Here is a 20,435-nt window from a genome sequence, read left to right on the forward strand (position 1 = left end):
CTTCATCCCCCTATCCTCCTTCAGACTCCCTCCAACAGACAATTCCACGAAGGTTCTTTGGCTATTCCAGGTTTTTCCCACAGGAAAAAAAAAAATGAGATAAAGGAACAGGTCTTAAGAAGGTAATGACTTCATTTATTAGCCCTCTGAGGAACATTTGCGTTGGTAAAGGAGAAAGTGGTTCTTTGATTTAAAGGAATGAAATTCCGATGGTTATATTTCAAGCACTCTGGGGCTACGGGTGTGTCTAATCCTTTTGAACAATGGGGCATACTCTCTTTCCCTTCCTATTTTACCCAAAGATACCTCTTGGATATGAAGAGCCATCCGAAGACACATCAGTATCCATTCTGCAAATATTCGTAGGGCCTACTGTGCACAGTACTGGGCTAAGCACAGAGTGGGAAACAAACTGACCTATACATGAGAAAATCTTCAACATCCAGTTAAAATGGAGAATAGAATAGAGCTGTCGAGTATCTTTAAAATTATCCTTAAAAGACCTGGAAGACCACGATGTAAAAAAGCAATCAAGTAAAAGCAATAAGGCACAAGAAGTGAGCATATTCCGAACTGTAAAAGCAAATTTAAATTACCTTCCCTGTCAAAGGGTCTGGGTTGAGAATCACCTACACCAGGTTGTCAGCCTTCATCTGACTTCGTGTTGATGCTTCTTTGCAAAGAAGCATCTCTTAGGATGGTTCAGACTCTTCTTCAGCCTAGGAGTGTGCATATGTCTCTTCCTACAACGCAAGGAAACACCTAGTCCTTCCCCACTCAGGCAAGAGGGGCAGAATCTATCCCACTTGTGCCTCTTTACGGGGACTTGATTAATCCAGGCAGAGTGGTGCTGGGATCTTATAAGGACCCAACCTGAGGAGTTAGATCTCCGTCTAGCCTGCTATTTCTTACATTCATCTTTACTGGTTCTCTGATCCCCATTTGGCTGTGTCCACCTAATATCCAACTCAAGTCCTTCTGACTTTGTTAACCTCTTTTGACCTACTTCTATGATGCAATTTTGGCCTTCCCTCACAGACACAGGGTCTACATTTGCCGTCCTGCCTTGTGCACTGAGACTGTAGGTTAATAACCTTTTCAATTGCCAGCCCACCCTGAAGGACTGACTAGTCTGACTCTCCTCCCATCCAGCTGCTCCAGCAAGAGATGAATTCAATAAACTATTTCAAACAAAAAGCCATTATTATACTTAACAATAAATTATTGGTGGGATTATCATTAAATTCAATAATAATACAAGAATGATTACGAGGTTGATTATTATCTAATATTATTCTGCACCTTCAGTCTAGTGTAGAAAAAAGAAATATACATTTGAGAAACAAAGAATGAATATTACCTTTTTCATTAGTATATGTTTATACTTAGAAAATACAAATGAATCAACTAAGAACTGTTAAATGAGACCTGATAATTCTACATTTGGAAAGCTCTCAACAAAGTGGTTGGATGCAATATTTATAAAAATCAGTGGTTTCACATAAAAAAAAATTATGCTAAGTGGAAGAAGTCAGTCACAAAACAGCACATATTGTATGATCCCCTTTATATGAAAAGGCAGGACAGGCAAATCTATTGAGACAGAAAGTAGATTAGTGGTTGCCTGGGGCTTGGAGTTGGAAAGAGAAGGAAAAGCGGGGAGAGACTGTTAATGGGTACAAGGTTTCTTTGTGAAGTGATGAAAATGTTCTAAAATTAGATTATGATGATGGTCTCACAATTCTGTAAATATACTATAAGCCACTACATTGTACACTTTCACCGGGTGAATTTATGCTATGTAAATTATATCTCCATAGAGCTGCTAAAAAAATCAATGGTTTCAATATATCCTAACAATAGACTTTTAAAATATGATAGAGAAGATTTCATTTTCTAATGAAATAAAATGTGATACTTAGGAATAACTTAACTGCATGATAAACATGCAACCTACATAAATAAAACTATGAAACTTTATTGAAATACAGAAAATAAGACATAAGTGAATCAAGAAATAGATAATATTCTTGGATAGGAATATTGCACATGATAAATGACATAATTTCTTCCAGAATTCATGAATACATTTCCAACCAATCCAATTTCAATAAAAATGCCAATGGAGGCTTTTTTGGAGAGGAAATAAACATTATTTTAGAATTTATCTGAAAGAATATAAAAGCAAAGAAAATTTTGAGAAATAGACCTAATGAAAAAAGACCTAACTTTATCAGATACTAAAATATATTATTGGGCTGGCCAGTTAGCTCATTTGCTTAGAGTGTGGTGCTGATAACACCAGAGTCAAAGGTCTAGATCCCGTACAGTCCAGCCACAAAAATAAAATGAAATCAAAAATTTTAAAAATATATTAAAAAGTTACGACTATTTAATGCAAAAAAGGAATTAAAGCCACATAACAATGTAGTATTAACACAGAGTTACAAAACAGCAAAGATGGGCTTGAAATAAATCATATTGTTATATCGTTAGAGAAACATCACAAATCAAAGGAAAAGGAAAAGATATTCAGTGAATGACATTCAGCCAATTGCTTATTAATCTGCTAGCTAGTGATGGTCTTCCTGACTTTCATTCCTTCATTTTTCGTAAGGGTTTTATAAGTGCCTAAATCACTACATTAAGTCCCTATGTGTTTGAAATGCCTAGAGTAGTTTCTTTTTTCTTATCTGAATCCTGGCTGATACATTTCCAAAATCAAGAATAGCTAAGAAAGATGTAATTTTTCCAAAAATATTTTTATTTGCAAATAAGGTAGTATTATAATATCACACAAGCAATTGTTTTAACAGTCAAACAGACTGAGAAACTTGCTCCAAAGATGGGGAAAAAAAAAAAAAAAAAGTACTTGCATCCTTAACTGGTCTCCAGAGGGCAGCAGAGAGTCATTTACGATTGCCTTTCTACCAAAAGTGTGTACTTAAAGTTGCATGTTCAATTCTGTTCTGTTCTTTATGACTAGGCCTTAAGAAACTGAGTGGCCAGGATTAGGAAAGCTGCCTGAGGTCAAAGCAATGTCAACCAGCCAAAGCAAAGACTCGAATAATGACTTTAATTTTAGTTAATATAAACAGTTTTTTAATCAGATAAGACCACTAACCACAATTTTATACACTGTTGGTTAAGCATATTTGAACAGCACGTGTATAAAAAACAGATCAATATGAAATTAACTCTTTCACAGACTTCTACCCCTAGAAATATAAAAAGTATATATAAAAAGTGATATTCATTTTTCAGCCATATAGTTTGAACATTTGAAACACATTAGAAATAACTCATTGTCCCAGAAATTGTTAAAGACACAAAGGACTATAAAAGAATATTTTAAAAATTCATGAAATTCTGACTTACCCTCCCGCTGTAAACAACAAGAATTCTGGATAAGATAGATTAAATGCATCAATGAGTTGACAATAAAATAAGGAATTCTTAGATCAAGATTAAGTGAATACAGAAATGCAGACAAGTATGCAGAACACTGAAGCTGGCTTCACTTCCAGGGTTAATTTGAGCTTTGGTTTGCAGCTCTTTACAGGGACAAAGAAGGGACAACATCTAGGTTCTCCTCAAAGTGGAGATTCTAAATAACAGTAGAACACACATTAAATTTACCACCTTGAACCCTGCACCCACTTCCACCCCAGTGCACTGGAATTGGCTTCTGTCTAGAAACTGGCTCTAAGTACAGAAAAGGCGGGATGGGGGGGGGGTGAGGAGGGGGGACAAAACTCTTCTGAGAATTTATAACATCAAGATAAATGCATCCCAAATTCATATAGCTGAGTGGTCTAAAAAATACCTCAAACTGAGAATTAGGTTAAAGTGCTCACAGACCCAAGAGTCTCCCAGAAGCAAACACAAATGTTCTCTAAAGAAACCCACTTCCATTCCAGGCCTCAAAGAATTCCCACAGAAATACGAATTTGCAGTCAAAACTCATGAAACTCAAAAGTAAACGATATATGAGTGAGAGCCAGCACTTTTCATACCCTCAAAAATGAAAGGTATGAAAATTATAAAACATAAAATATAAACCAAATGTATTTAAATGTTTATACAAATAACACAAATAACAGAACTGAAATTATGAGCAAAACATGCGAGTCATAAAAAAAGAAATAAAACTAAAGACTAGGCAATGCATGCCTTCTAGTCATAAATAATACAAGTGAAATTTAAAAACTCAATAAAAATGGATAAAATAGTAATAACAATATGTTGTGGGCTTAAAAATACAAGATTAAAATATATGAGAACAATAAGATATTTAAGTCTTTATTCAAAAAAAATTTTAGTTTAAATGAAAGACCCTAAATAAACATGTTACTATATCTGACTCAAAAGGAATAGAAAACCCAAATAGTCTTATAATCACTAAGGAAATTGAATAAGGAGTCCAAAATATATCAATCAATCAATCAATCCCTTCAGACCCAGCTGGTTTCCCTGGCAGTTTCTAAATATTTAAGGAAGAAATATTCCCAGTCTTACATAAATACTTCCAGAAAATAAAATGGGGATACATTCCCTAACTAGTTGCCAGTATGTTAGTAACAAAAACCTGACAAGGAAATATAAGGAATATACGAAAAGAGATATACAGGTCACCTCAGTGGTAGATACAGATTTTAAATATCCTAAGCAAAATATTAACACAATAAATCTAGCAGCATGTTTAAAAGAAAAACAAAAACAGCATAGCAGGACCAAGTTGAGTTTATATGAGGAAAGCAAGTTTGATTTAAAATTTATAAAAATTAATTAAATTTACCACATTAATAAAGGAAAAATCATATGACCTCCCAGTAGGTGCATAAAACCCCACATTTTATAAAATTAAAAATCCATTCATGATTTTTTAAAGTTTCTTAGCCAAAGAAATAGCCTGATAGTATTAACAGCAAGCATTATGAGTAATGTTGAAACACTGTATTTATTCCCTGTAAGATGAGATATAAGATAAGGTTTGGGGTCTCCACTTTCCTTAACATTGTACAGGATGCTCTCCCTGTGCAGTAAGCAAAAATAAATGAATGAATGAATGATCAAATGGTGTAAGGATGCAAAACAAAGTAGCAAAAATGGAATTATTCTCAATTGATATAACTGTATACATGGAAAGTCCCAAAGAGTATAAATTATTAAAATAAATACAAGAATTTAGCAAGATTGTTGGTTACAAAATCAATATATATCAATCAACTCTGTTTTTATGCATCTGTAACAAACAATCAGAAAATGTCATTTTAAAAAGAGCATTAAACATAGCATCAATAAAGGTATCTAGGAATAAATCTAATAAAATTATAAATGATGATTATGAATATAACTACAAAATTTTATTAAAAGACATTTTAAAAGACCTAAATAAATGAAGAACTGTACTCTTATTTTGTGTAGTATTGGAAGACTGACTCAACATAGGAAAATATAATAAATTTTCCCCAGAAATGATCTGCAGTTTTATGCAAATCCAATAAAATTTCCAGTGAGTATGTTTGTACAATATGGCAGAATTATTTTCAAACATATATAGAAGAGCAAAGAGACAAAAATATACAAGCCACTCCTAAAAAAAAATAAAATAAAATGAGAAAACTTACCAGATACCTAAAATTATATATTAATTTTAGTGTAAGTGTCCACAAGGACAGATAATCTAACTGATGGAACAGAACATGGTATCTCCAATCTTACCTACACATGTACACAGAAACTTGACTTATAACAGATTATTTTCAATACATTATCTTGTGACCTTTGGGTATCCTTATGGGAAAAAAATGAATCTCTTCTTCCCACCAATACTATAAATCAATACAGTGCATTAAAGATCTGAATGCGAAAGGCAATTGCTTAAAAGTTTTAGAAGCCTTCAAAATATGGCAGCATTTTTCAAAACAAAACAAAATCTGGAAACCATGAAGAAAATATTGCTGATTGACTATATGAACATACAAAAAAAAAATTGGTTCATCAAGAAAACACCATAAAAAGAGTGGAAAGACAAAGAATTGAGAGAAGATATTTGCAATACATAAAACAAATAAAATATTAGTGTCTGGGCTGGCAAGTTAGTTCAGTTGGTTAGAGCACAGTGTTATAAAACCAAGGTCAAGGGTTCAGATCCCTGGACCAGCCAGCCACAAAAAAAAAAAAAAAAAAAAAAAAAAAAATTAGAATCCATATATGTATATATATTTAAACTTTCTAATAATCAATAAGAAAACAACACAATAAAAAATGAGCTAGAATGGCCAATACACCTATGAAAAAATGGTTAATCTTAATAATAATAATCAGGAAAAACACAAATCAAAGCCACAATGAAATACAACTTAATGTCCATAGTTTAACAATAATTAAAAAGTCAAAAGTAAAGAGGCAGAGTAACAGATATTTTTACATACTGCTGAAGGGAATGTCTTTTATTACAGTCACTTTGGAAGTGATTTGGAGGACTATTTACCATCATCTAGTAAGTATGAAAATACACTTACCCACTACCCAACAATTCCACTCCTAGAAATATACCTTAGAAGAACGCTTGCCCATGAGACAGTCTAAGAATATTCAGAATAAAACTGTAACAGCAGAAAAAGTATTACAATGACAGATAAGAATGCTGTAGAATAATCATGGTGTGGAATAATCATGGTATGGAATATTATATAGCAGTGAAAATGAACAGACTGTAGGAATACATATCAAGAAGTATGAATCTCAGGAACATAATTTTGGAATGAAAGACAAGTCAAAAATACATGCATACAATATTACTTTATACATATATATAGTTGAAATGTAGAATTTAACAATATTTTGTTTGGAAATAAAAGTTTAAATGCAAATAATAAAAAGGGGAAATCTGTCAAGCACAAAATTCAGGTTATGGTTGCCTCTGGGCAGGGAGGGGAGTAGAGGTCAGAATGCAGAGAGGTTTACAGAGGATTTCAAAGACACTGGTTATGTTCTTAATTGAGCAGTTGTTAACGTGGGTATTTTTTGTGCTGTGAGTCTTTATGCTATATATATCTTATAAATATTCTTTTGTCTTTTGTCCCAATTCAAAATTTAATTAAGGCAATTTAAAAATTTTAGAGTTATACACTCAGGGAATTTATATCAAGTCTATGGAAACAAGATACTTATAGGTAAGAAGTTAAAAATCCACAATTTAACTCTGCCCTTGTGGAGCTTAAGCTTAACAAACAAAACTCTGGATTCTAACACACTCTTCCTCCCCCCGTCTTCGGCAATCAGTAAACGGAACCATCCACCCAACTGTTCAAGCCAAAAAGCTAGGAGTTACCCTTGATTCTGCCCTTTCACTTCCCTCCTACATCTAGTCCACAAACAAGTCTTAATGTCTCTATCTTTAAAATACACTTTTCTCTCTCTTCACCTCCATTGCTATCCTCCCAGTCTAAACCACCATCTCCTACAGAGACTACTAAAATTAACCTTCCATTGTTGTCTTAGTTTGTTTGGGCTGTTTTAACAGAATACCAAATACCGGGTGGCTTACAAGCAACAGAAATTTATTTCTCATAGTTCTGGAGTTTGGAATGTCCAAGATCAAGACACTGGCAGAATTAATGTCTGGTGAGGGCCTGCTTCCTGGCACATGGAGGGACATCTTCTCTGTGTGTCCTCACACAGCAGAAGGAGGGAGGGAGCTCTCCAGAGTCTCTTTGATAAGGGCACTAATTCTATTCATGAGGACCCTGACTCATGACCTGATCACCTGTCGAAGACCCCGCCTCTCAATACCCTCACATTGGGAGTTAGGATTTCAACACGTGAATTTTGGGAGGACACAAACATTCAATCCACAGCAACTGTTCTTCCTGGTTCTGCTGTTGCCTTTCTATAATCCGTTCTTCTCAGAGCAACCACAGTAATCTTTTAAAAACACAAGTCAGACACAAAGAGATACTGCTACATACTTGCAAGAAAAGCTAAAATCTAAAAGACTGATAAGGACTCGCAAGGATGTGGAACAAATGGAACTCTCATACACCACTGGAAGGAGTATAAATTAATATAACTTTGTAAAACACCTTGGTAGCACCTATTAAAATTGGAAATATGCATACTCTATGATCGAGCAATTACATTCCAATATATACTCAACAGAATGCATACATGTGTGCATCGAAAGACATGTATAAGAACGTCCACAGCAGCACCATATTTGTCACAGGCAAAAACTGGAATCAACGCAAATATCCATGTACAATACAATGGATCAATTGTATTTTATATTCATATAACAGAATTCTATATGACAATGAAAAAGAACAAGCTACTGCTACATGGAAAAATATGGATGAATCTGACTAATATAATATCCAGTGAAAGAAATCAACACAAAGAAGCACTGTATAATTTTATTTATGTTAAAATTCAAAAATAGGCAAAACAAATTTATGATGACAGAAGTCAGGATCAAGGTTACCTTTGGAGAGGAGGGGGAGATAATGACAGGGTACCATAATGTTCTAATTTTTGATCTAGGTGATGATTATCTGGGTATGTTTATTTTTAATAAATACATTAATTTGTATACTTATAATCTGTGCACTTTTATGCATATATACTTCAATTAAAAATGTACTTTTAAAAAGTCCTGCCTATAAAGGATTGCTGTCATAATCATTAAAAGTGAACTTGAATCGAAACATGATTGCAGAGATAAATTCTAATTTAGAGCAAATATGGAAGACAGAGGAACAAACAAATCCAGAATGAGGGACACTGCCTTAAAATTGCTGAAAAAAATCAATGTCAAGGAAAAGGAAAAAAAAAAAAAAGAAAGAAAGAAAGAAAGAGGGAAGAAGGGGAAAAAGAAATGTATTTAAAGCAAAATTTTTTTTCAGTAAATTAACCCATAATATTATAAAAATTGAAGCATAATTGTTATAAAAACTGAAACAATACAAAAATTTTAAATTAAAGTGTTTTCTTTTTCCCTCATTCTCCAGAGTAGCCTTTTAAGCTTAAAAAATACAAAGCACATACATACACATATATAAATGCATACATACAAACACATATTACTATTTTCTTACATTTTTCACAAAATGATATTCTACTATAATATGTTATACTGCTACATGATTTTTTCATTTAAAATATATCTTGGGAATCCCTCTATATCTGTATGTATAAGTTTCTCTCCGTTTAAATGGCTGGGTATTTTTCTATCATATGCATCATTAAATAGTATTATTCCATTATTTTATATTAAAAACTGGATTATAGTGCTGCTAGTCATTGTTCATTTTTTTAAACTCATTTTAGATAGAGGAACAGATTACTACAAATGGAATTGCTGGGTCAAAATGAATGCACATTTGAGTTTTCATTGGAATTTGCCAAATCTTTGTCTAAAAGGGTGGTACCAACTTGAAAACACTAGAAAACATCAATCTTTTAAATTTCTGCCAATCCGATAGAAAAAGCAATATTTTTGTTTCATTTGCATTTTTATTTATTAATAGAACATCTTATGTTTGTTGACCACTTGGATTTTTAAAAATGTCTTTTTCATATATTTTGCTCATTTTTCTATTGGGTTATTCAGCATTATCTTAATAATAGGTAAGAGCTCCAAGTATATAGGGAATATTAATGCACTGTCTGTACAGTATAGTAATGTGATTAAGAGTTAGCATTGTAGGCTGGCTGGTTGGCTTATTGGTAGAGTGTGGTGCTGACAACACCAAGGTCAAGGTAAAAAAAAAAAAAGCACATTGTTTATGTTTTAGAGCAAGGACTCTGGAATTAGCTGGGCTCAAATCCTGGCTCTGCCATGTAATTCATAATTGCTATGTGACCTTAGGAAAAGTACTGACTCTCTGCCTCACTTTCCTCATCTGTCAAATGAGGACCATAATGGTATCTATCTCACAGACATGTTCTAAGGATGAACAGATCTTTGTGAAGCACATGGAATAGTCCATGTAATTGCAATCTAAATGTTTATTAAATAAATAAATACATTCACACATTCATGGTGTTGGTGTCTTTTTCTGCTCCTTTATTATCCTGTCTTAGTTCTTAGGCTTGTAGCTTTCTGTCCACTGACTGCAGATTTCAGATATGATAAAGAGCCCTTAAGACATCTGTAATCATTATCAATATTTATTATGTTGAACCATATGTAATGGCCATTTTTGGAGCTAAAAAGATCAAATACCAGCAATCGCATGTGGTTGCAACCTAGTACACATACTGATTTTAACAAATAAAAAGCAGACCCTATGAACTCTCCCTTAGGATTATTTAACCTTTTTCTATCCAACTGCATCCTCACCATAGGAGCTCTGAATTACTTCAGTACTTGCCCAGGTTTCTTGGATAACGGATTGTAATTTTCTAGTTTCTGGAAAGTTACATCTGTCACCATAAAGTGTTATTTTGGTAAATTTAATGTGGGAATAAACAGCCTTAGGACTGATCTCCCTAAGGTAACCTGAAAATTAAGGAAACTGACCTTCAGAGCTAAAAACATAGATCCAAGGTGAGCCCCACGCCATGCAGTCATCGGAACTAAAGCTAGCTCACGACAGCACCCAAAACCCACCTGGTACATTCCTTTAATAACAGTTATGGCATCAGCTAACTGCTGATGGAAGCATTTTCTTATGTTATCCTCATTCTGCAAACCAAAAATAAATACAATCAGCACCACAATGTATTTCCAAGTATGACTCACACCTACCAGGGAGAGACTCACAGTAAAGAACTATCATCCAAATTATCACAATCTCTCATTTCTTTTTACTACACTTAACCAAAAGCAATAGCAAAATTATACAGTTAAAATAAATACAGATAATTTGAACCCTTCATTTCATTTTGCATATCAATTAAAGTCTTTTAGAACCTTCCTAGAACTGCTTTTAGAAGTAGTAAAATCTATTCGTGATTTATATATTCTGGTCCTTAAGTTTTTTGAGCAGAATATGTTTGTGAAAAGAAATCTAGAGTGGCTAATCTATAAACTAGAGTCATTTCTGATTAATCAAATAATTTGATTATATCTGTTTAGGTAACAATGAGAGAGATACATTTTTTAAAAATGGCCTTGATTCTGATATTCATTCTGATTCTAGCATGGAGAATAAACAATGAATAGGCTTTAGAGTCAAATAGGATTGAATTTAAACATCATCATGTCCCTTGCCATCTGTCTGATGTTAAGCAAGTTACTAGACCTTGGCAAGCTCAGTTTATTTGTAGATCAGAATTTCCATTTTAAGATTTTGAGGGACTTAAAGAGTAAATATATTTAAAAAGCTTAGCATGGTACTTAGTATGGTGTGGTCAACAAAATATTTTTTTCATTTGTTTTCTAGCATAGAAATAATAGTGATGCCTGTACTTAATGACAGATAAGTGTACTACCCCGATCAAATATTTTAGGAAATTCCTTGAAGCAGCAGTTTTTATGTCTTTGGCTCCTACAGAGTCATTAATTAACAAATAAGATCATATAAAATGGTGGTTAAGAGCAAGAAATCAAGCCTCAAACCTTCTGGCCTGGAACCTAAACTCTGCTGTTTTTTAACTGGTGATCTTGAGCAAATTAATTAACCTTTCTGGGCCTCAGTTTTTTCATCCATAGAAGAGGAAAAAGAATTGTACGTACTTCATGAGGTTAGCGTGAGGATTAAATGAGTTCATACGCAAAGTATTTAGAGAAGTTTCTGACACATAGTAAAGCTATAGTATTAGCTACTCTACGAGACACAACCTATGCAAATTAAGAATTCAAAACTGCAGTATTTATGTATGCACAAGATCAATACACATACAAAACAAAGGAAATGAGAGAACTTCTACCTGTCGATAATGTTTTTCGATGTCTAGGATCCTGTCATGTAGAACAATGAAGAGATTGCTAGATTCCTCTTTAAGTCGGTCCTCAAACTTCAGTTGGAGCAATTGTTTGAGGAACCCAAAATCCACCTGAAGGGATTTAACCATCTAAAAATTGAAAAACATACATTACTGTAGAGAGTAAGGGCCCTCTGTGCAAAGATTCCAGCACATCCCTTGATTCTGAGCATATAACCTGGGTACCTGGTCAGGGGCTGTCCTGCCTTCTAAGATTACCTCCCAGATACAGTGTTCATTGGGAAATTACAGAACTGTAATTCAGTCCCACAGTGGGTAGGCTTTCAAAATGACAGTTATTTTACCGAACTAAGATATGCTAATGGAGTAAGGAAGAAGAGGTTCCCAGCCATTTCTTCCCATATAGAATAAAATACCCTTGTGAAGAATGAACTTTTGTCATACCTCAGAAGATGTAGTTTTCATGATGTGGTTTTCAGATCAGAAAAGATGGGCAAAAACCAGCACTTGTTCAATCTACTAGCCAAGCATTTAAATACACAACCAGCATGTTGACAAAGTACCATTTGTGATAAAGCACAATGTATTTCTATCTCCAACTGTCTATTTAAAATGTATTCACTAGGTAATCTTCCCACCACTTTGAATAGAAACTTTAGGAAATCCCGTGACTTTTCTGTTCACTCTTGGAACCAGAAAGTCCTACCATCACTTAAAACACAGCCTTAGCTGTCCCACCCTGCCCCGCCCACATCCAGGCAAGCAACGCAGCCATCGCCTGGGGTACCTGAGACCGGCCCAGCCAGCCCCGCACCCACCGCAGCCAGATCTTAGAATGTACTTATTAGCCACTTATGTTTCTTTGGGGGGGGGGGTGATTTATCTGCTCATGTCCTTCACCAAATTTCTGCTTAGATTTTTCCAGTTCATTTTTAAGAGTTCTTTTTGCAATAATGATGTTAATGTTTGTGTGTTTAAAAAAAAAAGAAGAAGAGAATAGAACAATAGTTACCAGAGGCTGGGAGGGTTGGGGGAGAAGGGGAACATGAGGGGTGAATTAATGGGGACAAAACTATGCTCTCTGCCATAAATGAATCATTGTGCAGGATATGCATATATATATATGCATATGTATGTATATATGTATATGTATTGAAACGACACACTGTACCCCACAAAAATAAATATAAATAAAATTGATTTAAAAAAACAAAAACAAAATAAACAAAATCAAGCCTCAAAGTAGCATTTGGAATATGACTCCTATGAGTTTAAATGCTTCAACTTCATTCAAAGGTAAGATTTCTCCCTGTACTCCAAGTTGAGGGCTACTTGGCAGCTGCGTATCTTTAAAGGAAAGAGTGTGATTCCCTCTTGAGCTCTCTCTTTATCTCTTACCTCCTCCCTGGCACCCTAATGTCTATGTCTCCACCAGGAACATGGCAGAAAAGCTAAACAGGCATGGCTGTTCCTTCCTGGTGGTGTGGCTTCATTTTGGTCTGGCGGGGCATGAGAACTAACTCTTCTTCTTTTGGGCACCAACATAGATTCTCTAGAGATTCTGATTGCTGAGCCCCTCTCCCCTGTAGATACATCTTGACCTAAGCAGATGCTTCTCTACTTTGGGTAATCACGTTCTACTCCTTCCTCAGCCCCTATGAAACTAGAGTTCATCTCTTTCTTCTCCCTGCTGTGGGGGTCCTCTGTCCTTTCAGATCATGCTACTGGACAGGAACCAGAATGACCCCACATTGATTCTCTATCTCTCTCCCTTCCTCCCTCTGGCCACATACCATCTGTGGGAGGCAATTACACATCCCTTACCCCAACAACTCTGGAAGTGTAGACAGAACCCAACTTAGCCATTCCATCTTCTCATCATAGCCCAGCATAGCTTCCTCAATTATGGGTCCAGCACCACCAGTCTTTTGTGTCTTCCAATAGCAGCAAACATTTTTCAGGTTCCAGAGAAGTTTGCCTTATTAGCTTTGAGTTGAGGAAGATCTCTTCCAGTATCCCTTTCCTCACAAGGACCACAGTGATAATTCCTTCTAAAGAAACTGCTTCAGCAATTTTTCCTCTTTACCCCAACCCCATTTTTTTCTATCTTTGATCTGAGTCAAGATCTAATGTGCAACATTCCCCTTGCAAATTCTGCAAATGTGATCTAACATTTAACTTGGAACTTGATACCTGATATACTGGAATCCTAGGAAGAATCCCATTTTAGTACCCTCATACTATGGGGGAGGTTTTATTTTGCAGGTGAGAATATCAAGAATTCAAGAGATTAAGTGATTGTGTGGGGATCCCAGAAGGAAAAGAACCAAAGAGGGGGACTCTAAAATTGGCATAAAAATTCTGAACAAACCTCTGGCTCATCCCTGAAACATATACATGAAATGTACAGAAAGTAGCCCAGCTGGAAATAAAAAGAACTATGGGAATGGCTGGTTAGCTCAGTTGGTTAGCGCATGCATGGTGCTGATAACACCAAGGTCAAGGGTTCTATCCCTGTACTGGGCAGCAGCCAAAGAAAGAAAGAAACAAACAAACAAACAAAAGGAAATAAATAAAGAACTAAACCAAAATTTGGGCTGCCAATCAAGAACATAGTTTGCAGTTTGAACCCAAACAAATTAATTGTGTATTAAAACCAAAACATCAACAGTCTTTAAGGGAATGTATCAGAATCCACAGCATAACATTCACAATGTTCACAATACAATCCAAATTACTTGATATACAAAACAAAAACCAAAAAAACCCCAGCAAAATGTAATCCAGTCTCAAGAAAAAAGATTACTGAGATCAATTCCATATTACCAAAATGTTGGAATTAGCAGGTGAAAAATTTAAATCAACTATTATAACAGTGCACAATGAAGTAAAGAAAAATATACCTGAAATAAATTTAAAAAATAGATAATATCAACAAAGAAATCGAAACTATAATAAGGAAAACAAACATAAATTCTAGAGTTGAAAAATACAGTATCTTTCTGCTTAGCTCTTACAGAAAAAAAATAGAATATTAGAAATAAAAACATCACTGGAAGTATTTAATAGAAGAGTAAAGATGAAAGAAAAAAGTATGTGAACTTGAAGACAGATCAACAGAAGAATATAAAGAAAAAAGATTTTAAAAAATTTACAAAATGAACAGAATTCAGGGAATTGTGAGTCAATAATCAGAGGTCTCATAAACATGTAATTAAAGTTGCAGAAGGAAAGGATAGAAAGAGTGGAGTAGAAAAAATATTCAAAGATATAATGACCCCAAATCTCCCAAATTTGGTGAAAAACATGCAGATAGATTCCAAAGGCTGAGCAAACCCAAGCAGGATAAATACATAGAAACCAAACCTAGGTACATAATAATCAAACTGTTAAAAACCAAAGATTAAAAGAAAATATTGAAAGTAGACAGAAAAGAGAAAACTACATACAGGGAAACAACATTTGTTGGAAACTATGGAAGAAATTAAGGAAGCCAGCAGGGCAATTTTAAAGTGAGAAACAAAACAAAACAAAACAAAACAAAAAATTTGTCAACCCAGAATTCAACATGTAATGTAAAAACATTTTAAATAAAGAAAACTGAGAATTCATTGCCCAAATACCTACAGTACAAGAATTGGTAAAGAAAAGTTCTTAGGGCTAAAGAGAAATAATACAGGCTGGAAGCTTAGCTTCAGGAAAGCATGAAAAGCATTAGAAATAGTAAATACAAGACTAGCTTTCCTTTTAGCTTAAAATATAAAGGGCTGTTTCAAGCAAACATTATAATTTGGGTTTATAACGTTTGTAGGCATAATACATATGAGAACATAGCATGAAGGAGAGGGGAGGATAGTAAATTAACCTATACAGTTGCAAGGTTGTTACATTTTGTGAAGTCATGCAATGTTAATACTGAGTACACTCTGATCCTTGCTGAAAGAAAGATCAAAGAATTTGTAGGAAGAATGAAAATTAAACTCAGAAGTACTGAGATACAGGAAGGAAATGGTCAGCAAAGAAATTGGTAAATGTAAGCAAATCTAAATAAACATCAACTGTATAAAATAATAATATGAATGGTTAACTGCAAAAATATTAGGAAAAGGAACTAAAATACTTGATAATGATAATATGTAAGACAGAAGGGAATGATTAGAGACGGGAGAAATTCTGTTCAACTGTTGACGCTGTAAAAGCAGATATAAATGTTCACATTTGAAGATAGTCATTAAAAAAATAAAGATAAAATGATTAACCTAATTACCAGTAGAGAAGAGAATAAAAATTAAAGAAAATTTATCAATCCAATGGAAAGTAGGGAAGGAGAAAAAAAGTATAGAAAAAAAATAAGGTAAAGAGAAATTACAAAATAAGTTGGCAGAAAAATACAAATATATCAGGAATCACAGTTACTTTTTTTTTTTCCAGATTCAAATTTTCTTATCAGTCACTTAAGATTTTTGTTATTATTATTGAAACATAATTGATTATACATATCTGTGGGTACAGAGTTGAATAGAAATACCTGTGTGCCAGATGAGTAATCACAATTACTAAAAGAATAAATTTGCTGTTGAAAGAGATTATTAGATTGATTTTAAAAATCAGCTATATACAATTCATAAGAGACATGGGCTGGTGAGTTAGCTCAATCGATAGAGCATGCTGTTGATAACACCAGGGTCAAGTGTTTAGATCCCCATACCGGTCAGCCCCTCTCCAAAAAAAAAAAGAGAGAGAGAGAGAGAGACATACTTAAGACATGACACAGAAATGATGTCAGCGTAGGAATAAGAAAGATTTACCAGGCAAATATAGGTATATTAATATTGAACAAAATGGACAATATGGCAAAAGATTTTATATTACATACATGTATCCAGCAATTAACAAATACAGATTATTTTTAGTTTCTCATATCTATGGCATAATCACAAAGACTGGCCTCACACAAAGTCTTAATACAAGTTGCAACAAACAACAAATAATTTGTCGCACAAGGACTGCATTCTCTAACAATAAAGCACTGAAGTTACAAATCAACAACATAAAAATATGCTAAAAAGCATGCTTGGAAATTTAACAAATTCTTATTAAACACATGGGTCAACAAAACAAATGGAAAATTAGAGTATTTAAATTTAAATTAACAATAAAAATCCACATTTCAAAATTTGTGGGATGAAGCGAAAGAAGTAGTTAGTGGGAAATATATAGGCTTAAATGCTTATAAAGGAAAAGAGCCTCAACATGAATGAGCTGTAGGCGTTGGTAGATGATGGCCCAATATCCCTTACAACCATTCTTCCTTACTGACAGAAGCATGACACTGTCTGAGCAGCAACGTGCCTCGCTAAAATACTTCCTTCTCTAGAACCCCTTGTGGTCCAGGGCGTCATGCAATACAGTTGTGGCCAATGAAAAATAAGCTGAGGTTTTCTGTGGAAAGTTTTTACTTTCCTAATATAGCTGCCACCCTTCCCTACTTCTCCCATATTCTCCTTACTGTATGAAATGCAGATGGAGATTGGAATTGGAACAGCCATTTTTCTTCTATGAGGTCAGAACTATGATAACAAAAGCTATGAACTTATGATGGAAATTCACAAAGATAAAATGAATGTATGTCACATAGGTGACATCAGAGGCTACTGTCCTAACTCTGGATTCTCTAACTGTAGACTTTTTGATGTTTGATCAAGTTAATGTAGCTGTGTTTTCTAAACATGGAGCTATCTGCCATCCTAATTGATACCCCAATCCAACTCAAGGAATTAGAAAAAGAAAAACAGAGTAAACCCAAAGATAGTAAAAGAAGTTAAATAATAAAGATTTTTTAAAAAGAGAAATTTATAAACTTGAAAGTAATGATACCACAGAGACGATTTAAAGATCCAAAAATTGGGTCTCTGAAAAAGACTAATGAAATAGATAACTCTCACAAGGTTCACCGACAAAAAGGAGAGGAAGTATGTAGACAATACGAAGAATAAAAAGGGACTATATCTACAGATACAATAGATGTAAAAATAATGAGAAGACAATAATCAATATTATACCAATAATTTAAAGATTTAGAAAAATAAATACCTTTTTTAGGTAAACATAACATCAAAACTGACCCCAAGAAGATTTAAGAAAACTGGAACATAATGACAGCAGTAAAAATAAGCACTGTTTTACATCCGTGTTCTAACAATCACTGAAGAAACAGATAATTTCAATCTCATGTCAACTATTTCAGAGAATAGACTAGGGAACATTCTCAACTTATTTTACAAGGATACTGTGACCTTGATATCAAGATTAAACAACAGTAGTATAAGAAAAGAACATTGTGGGGCAATCTCACGAATATAGATGAAAAACAATCCTCAATAAAATAATAGAAAATCTCACAGATACACAAAAAGAACTATTCTGATCTAGTTGGATTTATTCCAGGAATTCAAGGATGGTTTAGTATTCAAAAACCGAATTTCACCACATCATCACATAAAGGAGAAAAGCCATATGACCAGGTGATCATCTCAATAGATCCATGAAAAGCATTCAAACCCAGTCATTCATGATTTTAAAGGTCTCTTATCAAGTAGAAATAGAAAAAAAAAATCCTCAACTCTGATTTAAAGATATTGAATCAGATACAACAAAAAATTTTGTTCAGCTACAACAAAAAATCCAAATAACAAAAGCATAAATGAGAAATAAGTTTAGCTCTCTTCCACTAGAAATCTACCTATGCAGGGAATGAAGAACATGATCTAAGATTCTTCTGTCTTATTATTCTGCTGTATAGTGTCTCAACCTCATGGTCCGAATGGTAGCATTCATATTCTCACCAAGGAAGGGAAGGAAGGAAGGTAGAAGGAAAGGAGGGATGGGAGACGGAGAGAGGAAGAAGGGGAGGAAGGGATGAAGGGAGAGAGGGTGCATGTGAACTGTGTCTTAAAAAAGGTTCCCCAAAGCTGCCACATATGATTTCCCTCTTAATCCTGCTGATCAAAACTTAGTCATTTGGACACACCTAGTTACAAGGAATAAAATTATAAAACTTTTCTGAAGACATAAAAGAAGACAATAAATTGGCAACTATGCAGGAGAGAGACATCCTCAAAAGTTACTGGTAGGTAAATTGGTACAATCTGTATTCAGGGCAATTTGGCAATATCCTTCAAAATGACTAATGCATACATCCTCTGACTCAGAAAGTCCACCTTTAAAAATCTACACCACAGATTTACTGGCACATGAGTATTGCAGGATTATTTGTCAGAGTAAAAGATTAGAAACAACCAAAATGTCCATCAACAGGGACAAAGCTAAATATATGATGTACATTTTGTGACATGACGTACTTGAAAAATAAATGAGAAAATTCATCCTGTACCAATATGGAATGATTTCCAAGTTATATTAAGTGAAAAAAAAAACCAAAACAGCAAAGTACACAAGTACCTTTGTAGTAGGATGCTACCTCATGTGACAGTTTTATTGATTAGGGTTTTTAATAATAACTCGGTATATGATGTATATTAAATGTTCTATTCCCTTACAATCAAAGAAGATTCAAGGGAAATATGATAGAATGTCAAAGGTGTGTGGTGGGCAACACAGTTATTCATTATATTATTCTCTGCGTTTGTCTATATGCAAAAATATTTTATAATTTTTAAAAAGTATCATAAATAGAAAATGTTCACAGATGTCAAAAGGATTCCAAATAGAGTAACAAAACATTTCACTAAACAAGTTGCCATATGTAAGCATGACATAAATACGACAAAAATATAAGTGGCTTATTAATAATTTAAAAATACACAACTGTTATTTAGCTGTTTGTCAAAGATGCTTTTTGATTCTGTCAGTGAAAGAAATATGAAGGAAAATAAAGCCTAAAAATTATCTCAGAAGTTTCTAAACAAATCCAGATTTACCTGAACTAACTTTTGTGTCGATGAACTCAACTCTTTTATTGGCAAAATTTCACTCCAATCTGTTTGAGTAGCATGGTCTGTGCTGAAAAAGCCAATCTTTAAATCATCTGAAATGTTAAGTCTGGAAAAAAAGTGGAGAATAAATGGGCTTCATGTCAGACAGTAATAAGAAGGCCAGTTTTCCGGATGCACTTTCTGTCAATTTGTTCAAACTTCCACAACTGTTTCTAAGGTGTCAGCTAAAAAAAAAAAACCACAAAAGCCCAAGTAGAATTACTGAATCAGACTTTTCAGCATATGCTCTATTGACAAAGCTTCTGGGCATCCGTCTGCCTCCTCTGCTCATGAGCCAGAGCAGGCCCTGATGGGGGGCACCCCACAGCAATCCTCTCTGCTTGCTACTGGCAGAGCCTCAGATTTGTCCCCCACAGAACATGCGCGGAGGTTGACCATATCCCCAGTGCCAAGGGTAACTTCTGTCTGACCTATGCTCATCATGGGAGCCCACTCTTCTTGGAAGTGAATGTCCAGGGCTGGGCATAGAACCTGGTTCTGGTGAGGGAGACATTAGGACAAGTCTGTTGGGAGCTAATGGGAAAC

At 34.3% G+C, this 20,435-nt stretch overlaps 1 protein-coding gene across 1 annotated transcript in view; it reads right to left on the reverse strand.

Annotated features, from left to right (window-relative positions):
* The window catches only part of C6H10orf67 (chromosome 6 C10orf67 homolog), a 131,673-nt gene that overhangs the window by 101,241 nt on the left and 9,997 nt on the right, over positions 1–20,435 (reverse strand). The window contains 3 exon segments of the mRNA XM_063101142.1: positions 10,619–10,693; positions 11,881–12,024; positions 19,836–19,956. Coding sequence (XP_062957212.1) covers positions 10,619–10,693; positions 11,881–12,024; positions 19,836–19,956 — 340 coding nt within the window.

The sequence above is a fragment of the Cynocephalus volans genome, chromosome 6, assembly GCF_027409185.1.
Source record: "Cynocephalus volans isolate mCynVol1 chromosome 6, mCynVol1.pri, whole genome shotgun sequence".
NCBI classification, from domain to species: Eukaryota; Metazoa; Chordata; class Mammalia; order Dermoptera; family Cynocephalidae; genus Cynocephalus; species Cynocephalus volans.